The sequence below is a fragment of the Camelus dromedarius genome, chromosome 4 (assembly GCF_036321535.1).
Source record: "Camelus dromedarius isolate mCamDro1 chromosome 4, mCamDro1.pat, whole genome shotgun sequence".
Taxonomy (NCBI): domain Eukaryota; kingdom Metazoa; phylum Chordata; class Mammalia; order Artiodactyla; family Camelidae; genus Camelus; species Camelus dromedarius.
This window is the reverse complement of record NC_087439.1, coordinates 68,395,999-68,412,830: the sequence shown is the minus strand read 5'-3', so window position 1 is coordinate 68,412,830 and position 16,832 is coordinate 68,395,999. Positions and strand designations below refer to the sequence as shown.

The 16,832-nt window shown below is 39.3% G+C and overlaps 1 protein-coding gene across 4 annotated transcripts in view; it reads left to right on the top strand.

Annotated features, from left to right (window-relative positions):
* PARD3B (par-3 family cell polarity regulator beta) overlaps nt 1–16,832 on the top strand; it is a 924,313-nt gene that overhangs the window by 512,994 nt on the left and 394,487 nt on the right. For all 4 annotated transcript variants that reach the window (XR_010380651.1, XM_031451950.2, XM_064485062.1 and 1 more), the window contains exon 11: nt 5,631–5,816. Coding sequence is in view for 3 of the 4 variants with exons in the window: in XM_031451950.2 (XP_031307810.1) it covers nt 5,631–5,816 (186 nt within the window). In the remaining variant the exon portion in view is untranslated. The remainder of the gene's footprint in view (nt 1–5,630; nt 5,817–16,832) is intronic.

Below are 16,832 nucleotides of genomic sequence, written 5' to 3'. Positions count from 1 at the left end.
ATATATGTGTGTGTGTATATATATATACATGTTTTATATATACACATATATATGTTTTATATATACATATATATGTTTTATATATATTTTATATATATATATAAAATCATTGCAGTGTTTTCCAAATTAAAGACAGTGATTCATTTTTGGATTATGAAATCAATGTTGTGGGTTGTGGCAAATTTAAAAAAATGAAATAGCACAGAAAATATTAGAATGTGTTGCCCTCTGGATAGGTATCTTAGGAGACTTTCAGTTATATATGTGTATGTGCACACGTATATGTACATGCATGGATGGATAGAAAGGAAGACGTGCTAGGTAGATAAATAATGCAGCTTCGGGTACTTGACCACAGTGCTTCCCAAACTCGATGAAATATACCATGAAGATTGCTGTTTGCAGTGTTCACTTACGATTTGAAGTACATGATGTAATTTTAAGTCATGAACAGTCTAGTGTCCATCACAGATTGGTAGCTATGACACGTCTTGGTGCCTTCATTGAGAATCTGTGGTTTGAAGCTGAGCTGGGTTGTCATCTCTCCTGGGAGGAGGAAACGTGATATGAAAAGGGAGGTTAGACTAGGTTACTTTTAAGGTTTCTTATAACTGTGATGCTTTATGCTTTTTATAGTTATTTTTAATGTGAAAAATAATTTGTATAAGCATTTAAATTAATGAAATCTAGAACAGTAGGAACCAAATGTGGTGCCAACAATTTATTCATTTGCATATATATATGTATATACAGTCACACAAATACGCATTCACAGATACACGTGTATACAGATAGACGGCATTTCCTATTGGACACTTACTCATATGTATTAATTTATTTATTCAACAAATATTTATCCAGTGCCTATTTTTGAGTCTGGCACTGTTTTAAGTAACAGTGATACATTGATGGAAAAAAAAGAAGAACAATATAAAAGTTTTTGCATTCAAAAGGCTATTTTTAAAAAGTAAGCAAGCAACTAGACAGTATAAGACAAATGCAGTGGAGAAAAGGCAGGTCAGGGCAACGGACATGGGTAGGGCGGGACTGGGCAGGGCTTACAACAACTTTAAACTGGCCAGGGACATCCTCACTGAAAAGCTGACATTTGAACAGAGAACTGGGGGTAGTGAGGGAAGGAGGCCTGCAGGGGTGTGAGGGGGGAGCACACCCAGCAGAGGGAAGAGGTGATGCCGAGGACTGGGGGCAGACGTTAGATGCGGTAACTTAGAAAGTGAGGATGGGAGAGAAGGGAAAAGGCCAGATAGTTGATTCTTAGGACACTGGTGTCCTGGGATTGGTGAGATGAGAAGAATGGGCAAAGGGTCTTGGAAAGGAGTAGAGAGCGAAGTAGTTGAACACCGAAAAGAAGTGTCCTAGCACGGCGGGAAGAAGGTGTTTCAGGAGCAGAGCTTGATAAAGTGGGTCTAATGCTACTGGAGATCAAGTAAGATGAAAGCTGAGGATGAACTGACCACCGGATTTGCGAACATGAAGGTCACTGGTGACTGTAAGAGCAGCTAGTGTGTACACTCACATGCACCCGTATTTACAAAACATGTACGTATTATATATACTGTGTGTAGTTCTAAAGAATAAATATTACTGTAGGGTATATAAATACTGTATCTAATATACATGGTATTAGAATACATGTTTGTGCTTGTGTGTACCTACTGTGTGTGTAAACGTGCATGTGTGTTATAGAGATGTGTTTACTGTCACTGCACTTGGCAGTACAGTAACACAGCACATGGTTCTTAAATCTTCATAAATTCCTTTTAAAAACATTTTTTCATAATGATTGAGAAATATTTGGGGAAAAAATTATAAAGAAGAAAATGATGGTTCATATTGCAGTGGAGGTAGGTCACCAAGTGTTTTCTATGCAGGTGGATGGAACGGTTGGAGGGCGGGCAGGCAGATGAGTAGGTGTCTGAATATGTGTATAGAGTATATGTTACATATTGAAATGCACTGTATGTAAGCTTTATTTAATATTGTGCTATATTTTCATGATTAAAAGTCTTTGTGTCAGTACTATCTTATATAATTCTATGACTCTTAATAAAAAGTACAAAAACAGTATATAGTTAAGCATAACGAACCTAACGAACACAGCTTGGTGGGCTGCATTTTTCTGCTGGGTTCTTTATGAGTAAAAGGCAGCATTTTGTATGTAGAGCAATGATTTAATATTCATCACTTTTATACTCTGTTCTTCCCACAAAGTTCATGTTTCTGCCCTGGAAAATTAGCCGCCATATAGCCAGGGAGATAACTAAGTGCAGACTTCCTTGGTTCATTTTGACCATCTCAGGGGTCAGTCATGAACCTGTGAGCCTGAGACCCAGTCAGCTGCAGGGGCTTTTACTACTACTTGGGAACTTACCACCAGATAGCACTGAGGTCCCAAATGCCTCTCTGAACCCTGGCTGTCTTGAACTTAGCTGCATTTGCAATTGTTGATTCAGGGCAGTGGTGTTCACTCAAAGGTGATTTTGACCCCAGCGGGTATTTGGCATCGTCTAAGGGCATTTTTGGTTGTCACAACTGGGGAGGGAAGTACTAGTGGATAGTAGCCGAGGATTCTGCTAGATCATAATGTCCTACAATGCACAGGACAGCTGCCATAGCAAGGAATTATCAGGCCACAGATGTCAGCCATGCTGAGGTCAAGAAAGCCCAAGTTGAAGATCCTGTGTGGGTGGCCCTGGGCAGGTGCTAGGGCATTAGACCTGGGCACATGTAGTCGAGGCATCTGGACATCCATTCTGGACCTGGCTCTTGGAACCTTAAGGACTTGGTATTTACAGACATGGCCTCTAGTGGCAAAGAATAAGAAATAATGAAGAGACAGAAAATAAATTAATGAAATTCACATGATTTCCCTTACCATGTCAGCCTTTTTGGATCCAACCCCCCACCCCAATTACCTGTGGGTGGAAAAAGCCAGGGAGACTCCTGACGAAGTGAGGGAAGGGGTCTTGTCTAAAAGACAGGAAGCCCGGGAGGGCCCAAGGTCTGGATGTGCCGCTGCCTTTGGGCTCATGCTCTCACTAAGGTCCTGCATTTGGGGCATTTTCCCTGCTTCACAATGCAGTATGGCAAGGTTTGAGTTTAGTTTTCAGAGTTGCTAGTCAAACCAAAGTTATCAGGAGGAAGCATTCAGCCTATTGATTTTTTTTTTTTTTTTTTTTTTTTTTTTTTTTTGCACGTTAGGTAAAGGGACATTTATTTCTAACAGAGGAAATGGCTGTGTTAACTACAGTAATGGCTTCCTTCGCCATTGGGAAGTTTGCTATTCTTAGATACCACTAATTATAACTTCATAAGAAAGATGTAAAACATCAGTATAGTTGGGTGGAGAATGTGAAATTGAATGATGTCTTACTGTCAGACTCCAAGACAGGAATCTGTCTTGGAATTTCTAGTGGCTAGGTCGAGTCACAGCGACCCTCAGAAGTTGAAGAGTAGTATAGCAGTTAAGTGTCTGTCACAGGAGCCACACTGTCTGGGCTTCACAAAGCTCCAACATCGATAAACCTTATGGACTGTAAGCATGGTACTTGCCTGTTGCATACCTCAGTTTCCCCATCTGTAAAGTGGGCATCATAATAAACCTCACAGGATTGCTGTGAACCGTGCAAACATTGTTAGCCACTGGTTTACTTTTGTTATATTTTCAGCTCTCAGATATCAGGGACTTAAAAAGGGTAAATTAAGTTTCCAAAGAAGAGAGAACCATAGTATCACCTAGTGTCAATTTTGTTTTTACCACTTACGTAATAAATGAAAGGGGTTTGTGCAAATAGTTGTTCTCAGTCTTACTGGGAATTAAACTCAATTGACAAAAGAAAACTGACTATGGAATAAAGTGGTTTGAAGGTATTACTCCAGCAAAACTTGTCTTTGTGTTGCTTTGTCTCTGGTAGATAAAAAGCCAGAGAAGCTTTCTAGTTCTTCTCTAAAATAGTGTTCACAAACTTCTAGTGAAAATAGCCTTTTTTTTTTTTTTTAATTTACACTTTAATTCAGTGGAACCTGATTAGTCTGAAATTAACCCAATCTCAGAGAGGCCTGGAAACATAAATGATTTTGAAATGTTATAGATTCTAAACTGGACATTTTGGAAGGCAAAAATGAAGGCTAATAATTTATATTTAGTATTTAACTCTGGCATTCCAATGGGGGAAAAAAAAAGACAGCTAGTTTGTATCAAACAATGGGATTTGTTTCTTAGATAATAATATGATAAGTTAAAGAGCCAACCTGTAATAGGTTTATTAAATTAAGCAATAAAGTTTCATTTCTTTGAAACTACCCATTGTCAAAACCTTTACAGCTAACTTCATTTACAATGAAATTAAATGAAGGAACTATTTCTCTACAGCTAGACATGGACTTCCTCTGTTTTGGGAGGAGTTGAAAATGCCATGTCAGTGGATCTGGCTATGATCAGACCTCTTCATCCTGTTTTAATTGTGGGTTATTTGCTACTTCTGATTTTATAGCTGTTATTTTGTGACTGACATTCAGACATTCATGGTAATTTTTAAAATACATAATTTTACATAAGCATCCCTCAAAGTGACCTTAAGATGAGAGTCTCTAGACATAATTACAGAGAGGAAGGAACTACCGACCTCGAGTGAGTTGATGGTTTCCAGGGCTATCTCATTTTCAGATTTTTCAGTTAAGCACTGGGGCAGAGTTTCACAATTCTGCAAGCTTGGGAAGGATGCAGAAGAGGCACCTGCACAGTTTGTCATGTGGGCAGCACCTCTCTCCCTGCTGCTGTGTATTTGAAAACACGAAGGACCAGATATGATTAATCGCATGCTTCTCCTTGAAGACCTGAACCCTAATTATGCCTTTTGCCACCATACTCTATTTTTTTTTTAAGAACAGCTATACTTGTGGCTAGGTGTCATTTGTCAAAGAGGATGTGAATGTTTGTTATGCATTATCAGTTTTGTTTAGGTGCAATAACTAATTGCCAGCGAGTTATACTATCCAAAAAGCAAGCTTAAGGTGCGAGTTTTGACAAAATGAAATTTAATTCCGTGATGTGTATTAAAAATCATATCTCTAACTTTAAAATTAACATTTTGTTTTTAGTGCTCTATATCTTACTGACAGTGTTTATCAGTAGCATTGCTTCAGTGGTAAATGATATGTTTTAAATGATATAAGCCAAATATTCCCCCAAATTTTAGCATGTTTCTGCACTGATCTCTGCTTCTGCATCTGTAAAATGGAGGTGTTGAGATCACGTTATCAGTTAAGATCTTTTCTGGTACCTAAGAGTCCCTAAGTAATGTCTAATTATTGAGAATATTCTGCTGAATTTCCAAATATGGAATGTTTCAAATGGTATGACTGCCTTGCCAAAGAATCCTCTCTGTTGACCATCACCAAATATTATTCCCAAGAACTGCCCCTTCCACTCCGTTGATGTGGTGGTGGCCCTCTGCAGAGAGAGAAGACCAACCTTTGCCCACTCAGAGCAGGATTACAGCTTTTAGAGGTCCAGTCATCCCATCTTGCCATCTGCGTCCGTGGTTGGCCTTCTGAGCATGTAAATATTAATATTCCCTTCACTCTTTCCACATGTGCTTCCCCAACAGAAAGGAGAACCTGACTGCTGTGCACTCTCCCTGGAGACAACTGAGCAGCTCACCTTTGAGATCCCCCTGAATGATTCTGGTTCTGCTGGTCTTGGGGTGAGCTTGAAGGGGAACAAATCTCGAGAAACTGGAACAGACTTGGGAATTTTCATCAAGTCCATCATCCATGGAGGTGCTGCTTTTAAGGTGAGTAGGAAAGATGTTTGCACATTGGTGTGAAGATACTTAGAGATGTAGCTGTTGTGCTTGGGGACCAGATGGAGAAAGTGTCTGAAGGCTGGAGACCACTGAGGCTTTTCTGCCAGATGTTGGAAATGGACATATGAACAGATCTGAGCAGCAGTTTGTTTTCATACTTTCAGTGGTTAATTTCATGCCCTGGAGATAGTTCTAACAACCCATTATGATTAATATTCTTTCTTGAATTCTTTCTATCATGGTTAGGATTCCTCCGAATTTGTAACCTAACAAAGTTAAACCTAAAAATACATAATCAGAAAAAGCAAACTTAAAAACAAGTCGACATCAAGACAACAAATAGGAATCTGATACTTCTTGTGCTTGTGAGAATGAGAGGTCAGTGGAGTCTGAGAGTGACTGTAGTGTAAATTGAAGGTCATTCATCGCATTTTATCCAATGGAAGATGACCGTGGTGCCAGGAATGCGTATTTGCCTTTGAACTTGGAGAAGCTTACATGTTTCCAGTTAAAAAGGAAAGAACGTGATTCTGCCCTTTCACACTGGGGTGGGCAACGTGATCGTAGTTGTCCACTTAATATAATGGTTAACTAGATTTGCCTGGGTTCGAATGCAACTCCACCTCCATGTGCTCTAACTAGCACAGTATTAATAGTAATACCTAATGTATAGGGTTGGAAGGATTAGATAAAATACTATACACAATGTGATTAGAGCGGTGATGTGATTATAGAGAGGGGGAAAACATGTTTGTGCGTATCATCAGCTATCCTCACCACCACCATCATCTCACGATGTACAGTGAGATTTCCAGGGTTTGAATCCTCCCTTAACATCTCACCCTCGGTGAATGTAGGCAAGTTATCTGTCCTCTTTATGCCTCAGTTTCCTCATGTGTAAAATGAGTAAAATTCATAATGCCTACCTGCTGGTGCTCTTGTGAGGACAAAAAGAAAAGAAAAAGTGCCTAGTGCCATGCCCATGATAAACTTTGATTAGCCATTAGCCATTCTTAAACAATCTGGATATGAATAACGCATGTCCTCTCCCACTCACAAGCCAAGAGGGCATAGTTAGAATTTGCAGGAGCCCCCAGTTCTAGGATCCTGGTTTTGTTGAAGCCTTGGTCTCCTCCCACTTACCATTCCACTTGTGCTTCAGACCTAGGCACTGAGCTAATGTCTGTTATAAGCAACGTGTTGTGGCTAGACAACTCTCTAATGCACTCCTTGGATCAGTTAGCTTCTGCTGCATATTAAGTAATGACAAAATTTCAGAAATATACCTCTGTAAACCTTCATTTTCCTCCTGGCTCTTCAGGGCAGCTAGAGAGGATCTGATTCAGGCTGGCATGTCTCTTTCACAGCACAGATCTACAGATCTGAGTGTGCACCACGTGTTTCAGCAGGACTTGAACTGCCAGGCTAGTTGGTGTCAGAGGGCCAGCAGCAGTGGCTGAAGCTCTTAAGTTCTGGGCTCCAAACTGGCACACTGTCACTCCTCAATGCACACCAGTGGCCAAAGCAAGTCATATGACTGAATCCAAGATCAGCCCGAGGGGTAGGGAAACAGTCCACCCATGGTGAGGTGATGGCAAAGGTCTGGATGCAGAGAAGGCTGAAGAATTGGGGCCAATCATCCAGTCTATCAGCCTCTCCAATCTGGCTCAGAAATGCTGAACGAGGAGCAGAAGGGAAATGATAGTAATAACAACAACATCAATTAACATTGATACTGTTTTGTGCTTAATGTATGTGGACCCTATGTCAAGATTTTAGACAGATTCTCTAATTTTATTCTTCACATTTCCACGGGATTATTACCATGCCATGTTATCAAAGCGGAATTGCAGATTGCAGTGGCTACTGCCTGGCTTATGGTCTCAAAGCCAGGAATTGCTTAAGCTAAGATCAGAATTCGGGCAGTCTGACTTCCGAGCCTGTGCTGCGCTGTCCTGCGATGAAGGCTCTTTGATCTCATCTATTCATATTTCCAGAGATCAGAGGCTGTTGCCCTGGTTGTCTTATGTCATGCTTGTCATCCTTAGCCAAGCCATCTAAACATGTGCTGTGTTTGAGGATGAATCTTGGTCATATTTGTGGATACCAGCTTGACATTCTTCTCATTCCTAATGACAGCTCTATTTGCAGAATGTATTCCACGTAAAATTGAAACTGAAATGAAGTTTTGGAAATTAAAAGCAAACATCTTAGTTTTTTTATGGGCAATAACTTAAGCTCAAGCAGATATTGGAGAGCAGGTTTAATATGTATATCCACGTTTGCGTAAGTGAGCATCTCCTTACCTAAGCAGTTTCTAACAGTCCTGTTTCTTGAAGAAAGATTTCACTTTCCATTTATGTAAATTTCTTTCCTGACACTGGTCTGCTGAGTCAGACCATCACACCATTAAAAACTACCGGACAGCATATTTATAGCTGATCTTAAATTGTAAGCGGCATCAATCATGAATTTAGCCTTTTTGTGAATGTTTAGTTCCATTTGTCTTGTTTACTTTTTGCCGTGTAGAGGGTAGAGGCCTAAACTTTGCTCAAAAGGAATCTGATTAACTGGGAGGGAAAAAAGTATTTGCTGTTTCAATAATCCACTGTTACTCCTCAGAAAACTGCCACCTGTTCTGTGATTCAGGATTAGGTTTTAGAAACATTGTTTTGAGACTTTGTTCCTTTCCCTGTTCAGAAGATACACATGTAACAGACTGCACTGTCCCTGGGGCAGAGGGGAGATAAGCAGGGGTAGCATCCACTTTAGCATCTGGCCCAAGATTTTTTTACCTGAAATCAACAAAATCATCTTTCCGCCAGAGCACACTCTTTTTCTCCGGCCCTTCATACCACTAATTGGTTATCAAGGTGTTTTCCCTTTAGGGAAGGTGGATTTTTGAAAACTAAACTACTTTGAAAAGTATGACCAAATTCTTCCTGTGGATTCTGTGCGCTGTGTTCTCCTGGGGACTTCCACTGGTGTAAACAAAGATAGGCTACTTCTTGCCAGGTGTAGAACCGCTGGATGACTGTGACTATAATTGAGGGCATCTTTTTTTTTTCCCCTCCTCTTACCTCACTGGTTGTTGCTATCATTCCATCTCTTATTTGAGTCACTTCTAATAGAGATGTAAGTCTCTCTTTGAAAATAAAAGCATCCAGCTACCCTATAATTCCCTCTTGAAAGTGAAACCCTCACCTACTCCAACAGCAATCTAACAATATTTTCACTCTATTCAGGATTATTCACGTGCTTAATCTCACCTTAATATTTAAATTCCAGCCTGCAAGTCAAGAAGCAAAGCCCAGACACTCTTCCCTGCTGTTGTCAGGCAGCAGCAGTTGCCATTTCAGGTGGCTGTAGGCTGCGGAATCCTTTGTAGACCCTCTGAAGCATCTCTCTGAGCTGTACTTTTCAGTGTACAGCCAGTGACCACTGACCATAGCAGCCAAATGCAACTTAGAGTATTGATGCTGATTTGCTTAAATAATAACATGCATTAAAAGTCCCTGGTTTCATTTTAGTTTTGGTCATTTTTCCTGGGCGTTTGCCCCTGAAGTGTAATGTAATTGCTTCCAGAACCAAATTATGCTAGACACAAGTATGTATGATCACTTCTCATGAACCGAGAACTATGAGTGGAATGAAATTAGGATTTCATGAGGATGCTTTTCTAAAATTTCCTTTTTGTGATTGGAATTTAAAGTGAATGTGTTGTTGTTACTGGTAAATGAAATGACATATTGTCTTTGTTGCAGTCAGGAAAAAAAACTTGAGAAAAATATTCTTTCCCCAAAATCTACATAAAATGAGCTTTTCCTTTTTCCAAGGAAGCACACATAAAAGTCTCGATGATCAGTTTGAAGACCTCAGATAATTTCACCCTCATTTGTTAAACATTTTGAATTCTGAGATCAGTGGCTTTCTTTTGCTTTGCTTGTGATGTACTAGTTAACTGAATATTTTTTAGAGACAATGCCTTTTTACATCTATTGACTATACTAACTTAAACTGCTTCTTTTTCTTCTTTTTCTATCTTCAAAATGAATCATTTTTAGAAAATATATAACTAGAATAGTGATATTTTTAAAAACTAAGGTAGAATATTAACACACTATGTAGTAAGAATAAAAATCCCATGGAGTCTGTTGTGCTAATTTTGAATGACGTTTTTTATTTGAATATACTCACTGTGGAAGTGGAATGTGTTCTATTGAAACCGTGAAACAATAATGTGAAAAATTAAAATTTAAAGGCAGTTTTTGCTAAGGGAAAAATGCCATATATCAGGCAGATTATTTAAAGGCTCTTAAATAGAGAGAATGAATTTAAGAATACCTGTTATTCTCTAGAAAATTAATTAGCCAGGTTTGTCCTTAAGAAATACTACTTGATGATGATGAAATTAAATGAAAGAAAAATGCCTGACATAGCTAATTGCAAATGCATGCACTCAGAATATGAAATAGACATAATTTAAGTAATTTGATTCTTGTGTGCTAAGGAAATTTGGAATACTCGTTCTGAGAGATGCAGAATTGCACAATCTACCATTTAGTAATGGGTAAAAAAGAAACTTTAAGTAATTCAGGCAATCCCCCTATTTTAAAATGACTAAAGTATGAACTTTTGGAAAGTATACACAGTTCTAGAATTTCCAGCAACACAGTGCTTAATCCTCAATCTCCAAGTCTCTTCGTGATACGGAGCAGTTAATGGCATTCAAGCCACTTAATAGAAGTGTGGTAGGAGTTCCTAGCTTGAGTAATTCCCACCTCCATTTCTGTTGGTTTCTGTAAATCATGTGGTGGATCTATAATTAATGAATTCAAAGGAAGATTAAAGGGACAGCTTTTTAAGGAACACAAGTGTTGAATGATTTCCCAACTACCCATTTTTCTGAAAATTGATAGTGTTTTCTATGGGTGGGGATCTGTAAATATCATTACCAGTAGTCATGTCTTCCAGGTTCTTACCTCTGACAAAAGGACCATACAGCCTGGGTATGTAAATAGCTTTATTGCAAATTCTCAGCTGTTAGAAGCCAAACTCTAACATTTCATCCAACCGCAAAAATGTGATAGTTTATGAACAATTAAAAGAAGAACTTCGCCTAGAAAAATTCACCATCACTGTATACCCAATAAAAATTTTTCCTTAAAAAAAATTACTAACTTCAACGTGAAAAAAAAAATCAACTGTTATGCCAACTATTTTAAACCGATTTCCTTTTTACTAAAAAAGACAAAAATATTAGTATGTATTAAAATAATCCAGCTTATTATTTATCAGTCTTCTGCAATAGTAACTATTTTGTAAAGATATAATGTAACATTACTTTTAAAAATCCCACAAAAGCAAGTCATTGCTTTTCTTGCCCATTTTTAATCACTTTTACATTTTTATGAAAATAAATTTATATCATGCTGGATAAAATTTTAGAACTCTGTATCATTTCGACATATACTTGAACTCCACGATTGTCTCAATAGGCTTGACAAAATGTAAGAGTTGGTAGACCTCATCAAAAATGAAATTATAATCTATGAAGGTTGATATAACATGATCATGATACTCTTAAAACAGTACCTTTCACCTGAAAAGCTATATTCACCTTCATTATGGGTATTTACAGGAGACACTGAGTTCATAATGCAATCGGAGTTTTGTTCTAGGCATTCTGCTGTGGGTCCAATTTTTTAGTGACCAGACTTTTAGCAATCTTAGCACAAACGATAGTGCAAAAGTGAATGCATGAGATCCTTTCATTACATTGAAAAGGCCTCTGAATTTCCAATCTGTTTAGGCATTCATGTAGAAGCTTCTTGATTCGTTTATAACACATACACCTTAGTAAGTTTTTATTATCCAGTGTTCTAGACTTTCAAAGTAAACTAAAAATAGAAAATCAAGAAGGAGAGAGGAAGAGATGGAGAGGAAACTGAAAGGCCAGGAAACAAAAAAAGAAGTGTGAAACAAGCACAGAGCGCTGTTGCTGCAAAGTAGACCAGGGAGTGTTTGTGATGACTCTAAGTCAGTGCTTCTGAAACGTCTTGCTGAGACAATTAGAAGGTGCACTAATGACTATAGTAAAGGCTGTAAGTTGCAGTATATTTATTTATATACCATATGTTTACAGAAGGTGTTTAAAAAGCAAAGAATTATTATCCATTTTGAAAACGTTGTGTCAGAATGGTTTGAATTATGTATATTCTGATGCTTTTAAAAAATACTCTTCAGTCATCTTTTAAAAAAAAAAAAGTCTCATATGCCAGTAAATGGTATGCTGAGTAAATGGTATGTTGCTGGAACTTCACTGGTTTGATGTGTAGAAATGGGGTGAGACTCTTAAGATAATAACTGAATTAGATAAATTCAAAATTTTACAATAGCTGAATAAGTGGATGTTGAGCCAGGACACAGATAGTACTTGACAGCTTCACTTTTAGAATTACAGCATTTCTCAGAGCATATGCCAGCATACCCAAGCCAGCCTGGGCTCACAGATCTCTCAGTCACAGTTTGTAAATTACAGACTTTGTCCATTGTAGGTGGAACTGACACCAGGTCCAAAGAACCTGAATGAAAGATGTTTCAAGGGACTCAATGTAGCAAGCACCTCTTGAACAGGTACAGCAAGTCATACAATATAGAGCAGACTGCAGACTGAAATTTAAAAAGGAATAATACAGGAAGCAGAATAAATACATACATAACTCTAAAAGATAAGGTCTCTGGTAGACAAATATAAAAGCATCGTGAATGTTGAGATGGAGCAGTTTGTTGTACCTGTGAAGAAAACTGCAAATGGAAGGCATTTGCTGAGCTTTGTTTTAAAGAATAGATATTCACAGGTGAGCAGGAATGCAAAGGGCATTTTGGAGACAAGAGTGTGGGCCAAGTCACCATGGTGTATACACCGCAGTGCAGTTTGTTGTTTCTGGAAAATTGAGCTCTCATTGGGGAAGAATGGTGCTGTTCATATTGGTAGAAATTGTGTTAGGACAGATGATATAAAACATTGACCAGTGTAGGTGGGTACCCTTCAAGACAAGAACGTACATGCTGCTTTCTAGTCTTACCAGCTTTCTTTATTATCTTTGTTTTAAAAACTAGACGTTAAAATCTTGATTTATTCTTTTCCTTTCATTGCTGTTGTTTGAAAATGAAGTTAAATGATTGCAATCTGGAATGCAAGGCTCTTTCTAGGTTGAATCCCCCCCCCCCAAAAAAAATACGGTAAGCAGATGTTGTCATAGAGTGATTTGAGCACCTTGAGAAAGATTTGTTCAGAGCATTCCTCTCCCTCAGTCAGGTGCTGTCTTGCCTGGAGCCCCACCCTACTCCAAGGAAATGCTGCTCTGTGGTCTGAAGTCAAGCTTTGGGGTTTGGGCCCTGAGCGTTGACGATAACCCAGAAGGCTTCACCAAGGGCCGCATTAGAAACAGGCAGAGGCAGGAGCCAACATCTGGTTGTGATTAATCCTCTCAGCACCCTGACCTAATGCAGACTGGCCTTGGGCCTCAGCCAACTACTGGGTTAGGCAGCCCACTCCCTCACGCCTGCTCATGTTTTGCTGAGGCTAGTTCTTTGCCGTGGCTTCCTTCTCTTCCCTCGATGTTCATCAAAACTTCAGAGGCAAAAGGGCCTTACCAAACACTGCCCCGAAGAGGTAGATTAAGCCTTGCCCCGTCACCAGTAATCAGGGCAGAGGCACAGCAAGGACTGAACACCCAGTTCACTGAGAAATCACAGATAAGCTTCAGTTGGCACATAAAACATTCTACAAAGCACATGACTGCTCCCCCAATACGAAGACTTATGTGGTCCACATGTGCAGTTATGGAGAAACCATCGTGTAAATATTTATTTTTAAGAGGTGAGAATCTGTAGCTTTTATTAAATTCTCAGAGGAATCTAAGAGCCCATAAAGATCCAGAATCACTAGCAAAGTGGTTGAAAACATGGACTTCAGCATGGCCCAGACCTAGTGCAAATTTGCTTTTAAATGTGTGACTTGTAACAATGCACTTAACTTGCCTGATCCTTGGTTTCTTCTTTTATGAAAGGGGAGCAGTAGTCCCCCGTGTATAGGGTTGTCCTAAGGATAAAGTTGTCGAGTGCATATAAAAGGTTGAGCCCAATGACTCCACAAAGGAGAAACCCTTTAAATAACAATATCCATTGATCACTGTAGTACCTTTTGTCATCTGTAGAACTCTATTTTGGAAGCAACAAAGCACAGTGGGTACATACCTGCGTCAGACAGGTAGACCTGGCCATGGCAGTATTCTTTGACAGATCACTTCATTTCTCTGAACCTCCATTTTCCCATCTCTTAAACAGTGGAGAGCAGTGCTTGTATCACAGGGTTGTTATAAGAAATGAACGAAAACATATGCAAAATATTTGCACAAGGACTGGCCTGTATCAGGTGTTCCGTGAAAGGGGGTGTGATACTCAGACATCTTGTCTCCTAGTCTGCTCTTCCACCAGCATAAGAACCAGGTTAGGGCTGATGAGATTTGAAGCCGTCCCAGGGCATGGCAGAGACCTAAATCTCATACCAGTTTCTATTTGTCCTAATGTGCCTTGAGGAAGCTATTTTTTTCTTTACTCTGTTCTCCTTCCTCTTTTTCTTATTTTTCTTCCTCTTTGGGAACTTCCTTTACTCCCTCCTAGCTCGAGGATGGATAGAGTTGGTTGTGGGGGTTGCCGAAGGTAAGGAGTATAGTTGTGGTCTTTTTGGTTAGGGGTCTGATGGCCATAAAGTGGGAAGGAAAGTGTCCTCGTTCAGGCTGCTATGACAGAGTGCCGTAGACTGGGTAGCTTTTAAACAACAGAAATGTATTCCTCACAGTCCTGGAGTCTGAAGTCCAAGATCAAGGCGCTGCAGATTCAGTGTCTGTTGAGAGGCTCCTTGCTGGTTAATAGACACCTGTTTTCTTGCTATAACCCCATATGGCTGAGAGGACAGGAGATCTCTCCTTCTGATCTCTTTTATAAGGGCACTAAATAAATACCTTCTGAATGGTATTGGGGGTTAAGATCTCAACTTATGAATTTGGGGAAAAGACAAACATTCAGTCCATAGCAGAAAGGGCATTTTTTTTCCTTTAACAAATGCAAGAATGATCCTAGATCATTAACAGTCATCGTAGAATTAGGGTGATGAAATAAATCTCCTAGAGAAAATAAATATCCTAGCATTACTGAGAAATACCCCTGGATAGTTGAATTGACTTATGTAAAATCAGTTGATGAGAGTTACCATTTTCCTGCCTAAGAATTTACTTAAATAGAATATTAATAGAAAAAATAAGACCATGAAAAACAATTTTTCTGGGTCAAAATTATATCAGAGTAGAATAGACATACACAATTTTGAGGGATCTTTGATGAGTTGGACTTCATGGAATCAATTTCATTTTAGATCAAGATTAGACTTAGGGGTGTGTGTGTGTGTGTGTGTGTGTGTGTGTGTGTGTGTGTGTGTGTGTGTAGCCAGATGGGTAAGCAGTCCCCAACCCCACTCCACCCCTTACAGCTTTATTTCTTGCCCTGCCATCCCTCAGTGTAGTCTCCCACCTCCATGTCTTCTATCATCTGGCTTGGCTTTCATACAAGATTCTCTTCCAGAAAATATCTGGTGGCATATTGTCTTCTCTGGATTTGAAAGTCTTTTTTCTTGAAGCATTGTCCCTTTAGAGACCAGTCATTGTCATCTATGGAGAACACAGAATGGTTAGTGAATAGGGACCACTGAGAAGTCAGGACTCGGGCTGTTCAGATCCAGCTCTGACCTTAACTAGCTGAGCGAGTTCTAATCCAAGTGGGAGTGCCTTCTCTCTCTCTTTCTCTCTTTTTAAATTATAGCTGATATACAATGTTGTGTTAGTTTCAGGTATACAGCAAAGTGATTCAGTTATATATATGTATATATTCTTTTTCAGATTCTTTGCCATTATAGGTTATCATAAGGTATTGAATATAGTTCCCTGTGCTATACGGTAGGCCCTGGTTGGTTATCTGTTGTCTGTGTGATAGTGTATATATGTTAATCCCAAACTCCTAATTTATCTTCCCCCCACCCTTTCCTCTTTGGCAACCATAATTTTGTTTTCTATGTCTGCGAGTCTGTTTCTGAGGAGTGCAATAAATTGTTTCTCATCCTCTTTGGGCATCACATTATTTATTTATAAACAAAAGAGGCTAGACCACATGATCTCTCAAGGACCCTTCCAGCTCTAAATTCGGTGATTATATTCTAAATGTTAGGACAATGCAGTGCTTACTGGCACCACCATGAATGGAATTACCCATCATTTATCTTCTAAAGGAAAAGTAAAAATAGCAACAGAGCAGCCAAGCTTAAAAATGAGAGTATGTGGATTTCTATCACACCTGCAGTTCTCCAGTGATGCTTGTGAATGTGAATGTCTTCTAAAAAAAAAAAATCCTGCCTGTCCTGGGATGAGCTGACCTGCTTTTTTGTCTTGGACTTGGATGCAGCAAACGTGTCCTACTTCAACGTAGTTCCACATGCTTGAGACTGGGAAGTAGCTGAAAATAAAAGTTTGTGCTTAAGATTCATTGGTGAGAGATTATTTTAGGTTTTAAAGTGTTTTCCTACATCTCCCTGTCTCTTATTTACCTCTTCACTTGTCCCGTACTTCACAGAGAAGGTTCCCAGTGGGATCTCGCTCAGAGTTCGTTCCCTCGGTTCTAGACGTACCCGTTAAGTTTTCATCTCTCTTCTTCCTCTGCTAGAGGATGAGGTGTCCTGCCAAACTGAGCTTCTCCAGGTCCAGCACTAGACCTCGTTTCCTGTTAACAGAGCTGGGATCCTGATCCAACTCTCCTGCTCCCTCCTCCTCTTTAAAAACCACACGCTGGTTTCCAGTCCTCCTAAAAAGATGCGCAGTGACCCTCCCAACTTTCTCAAGATGCAGCCCAGTCGTCCTCCTTCCATTAAACACCATGAAAGAACAGAATAAT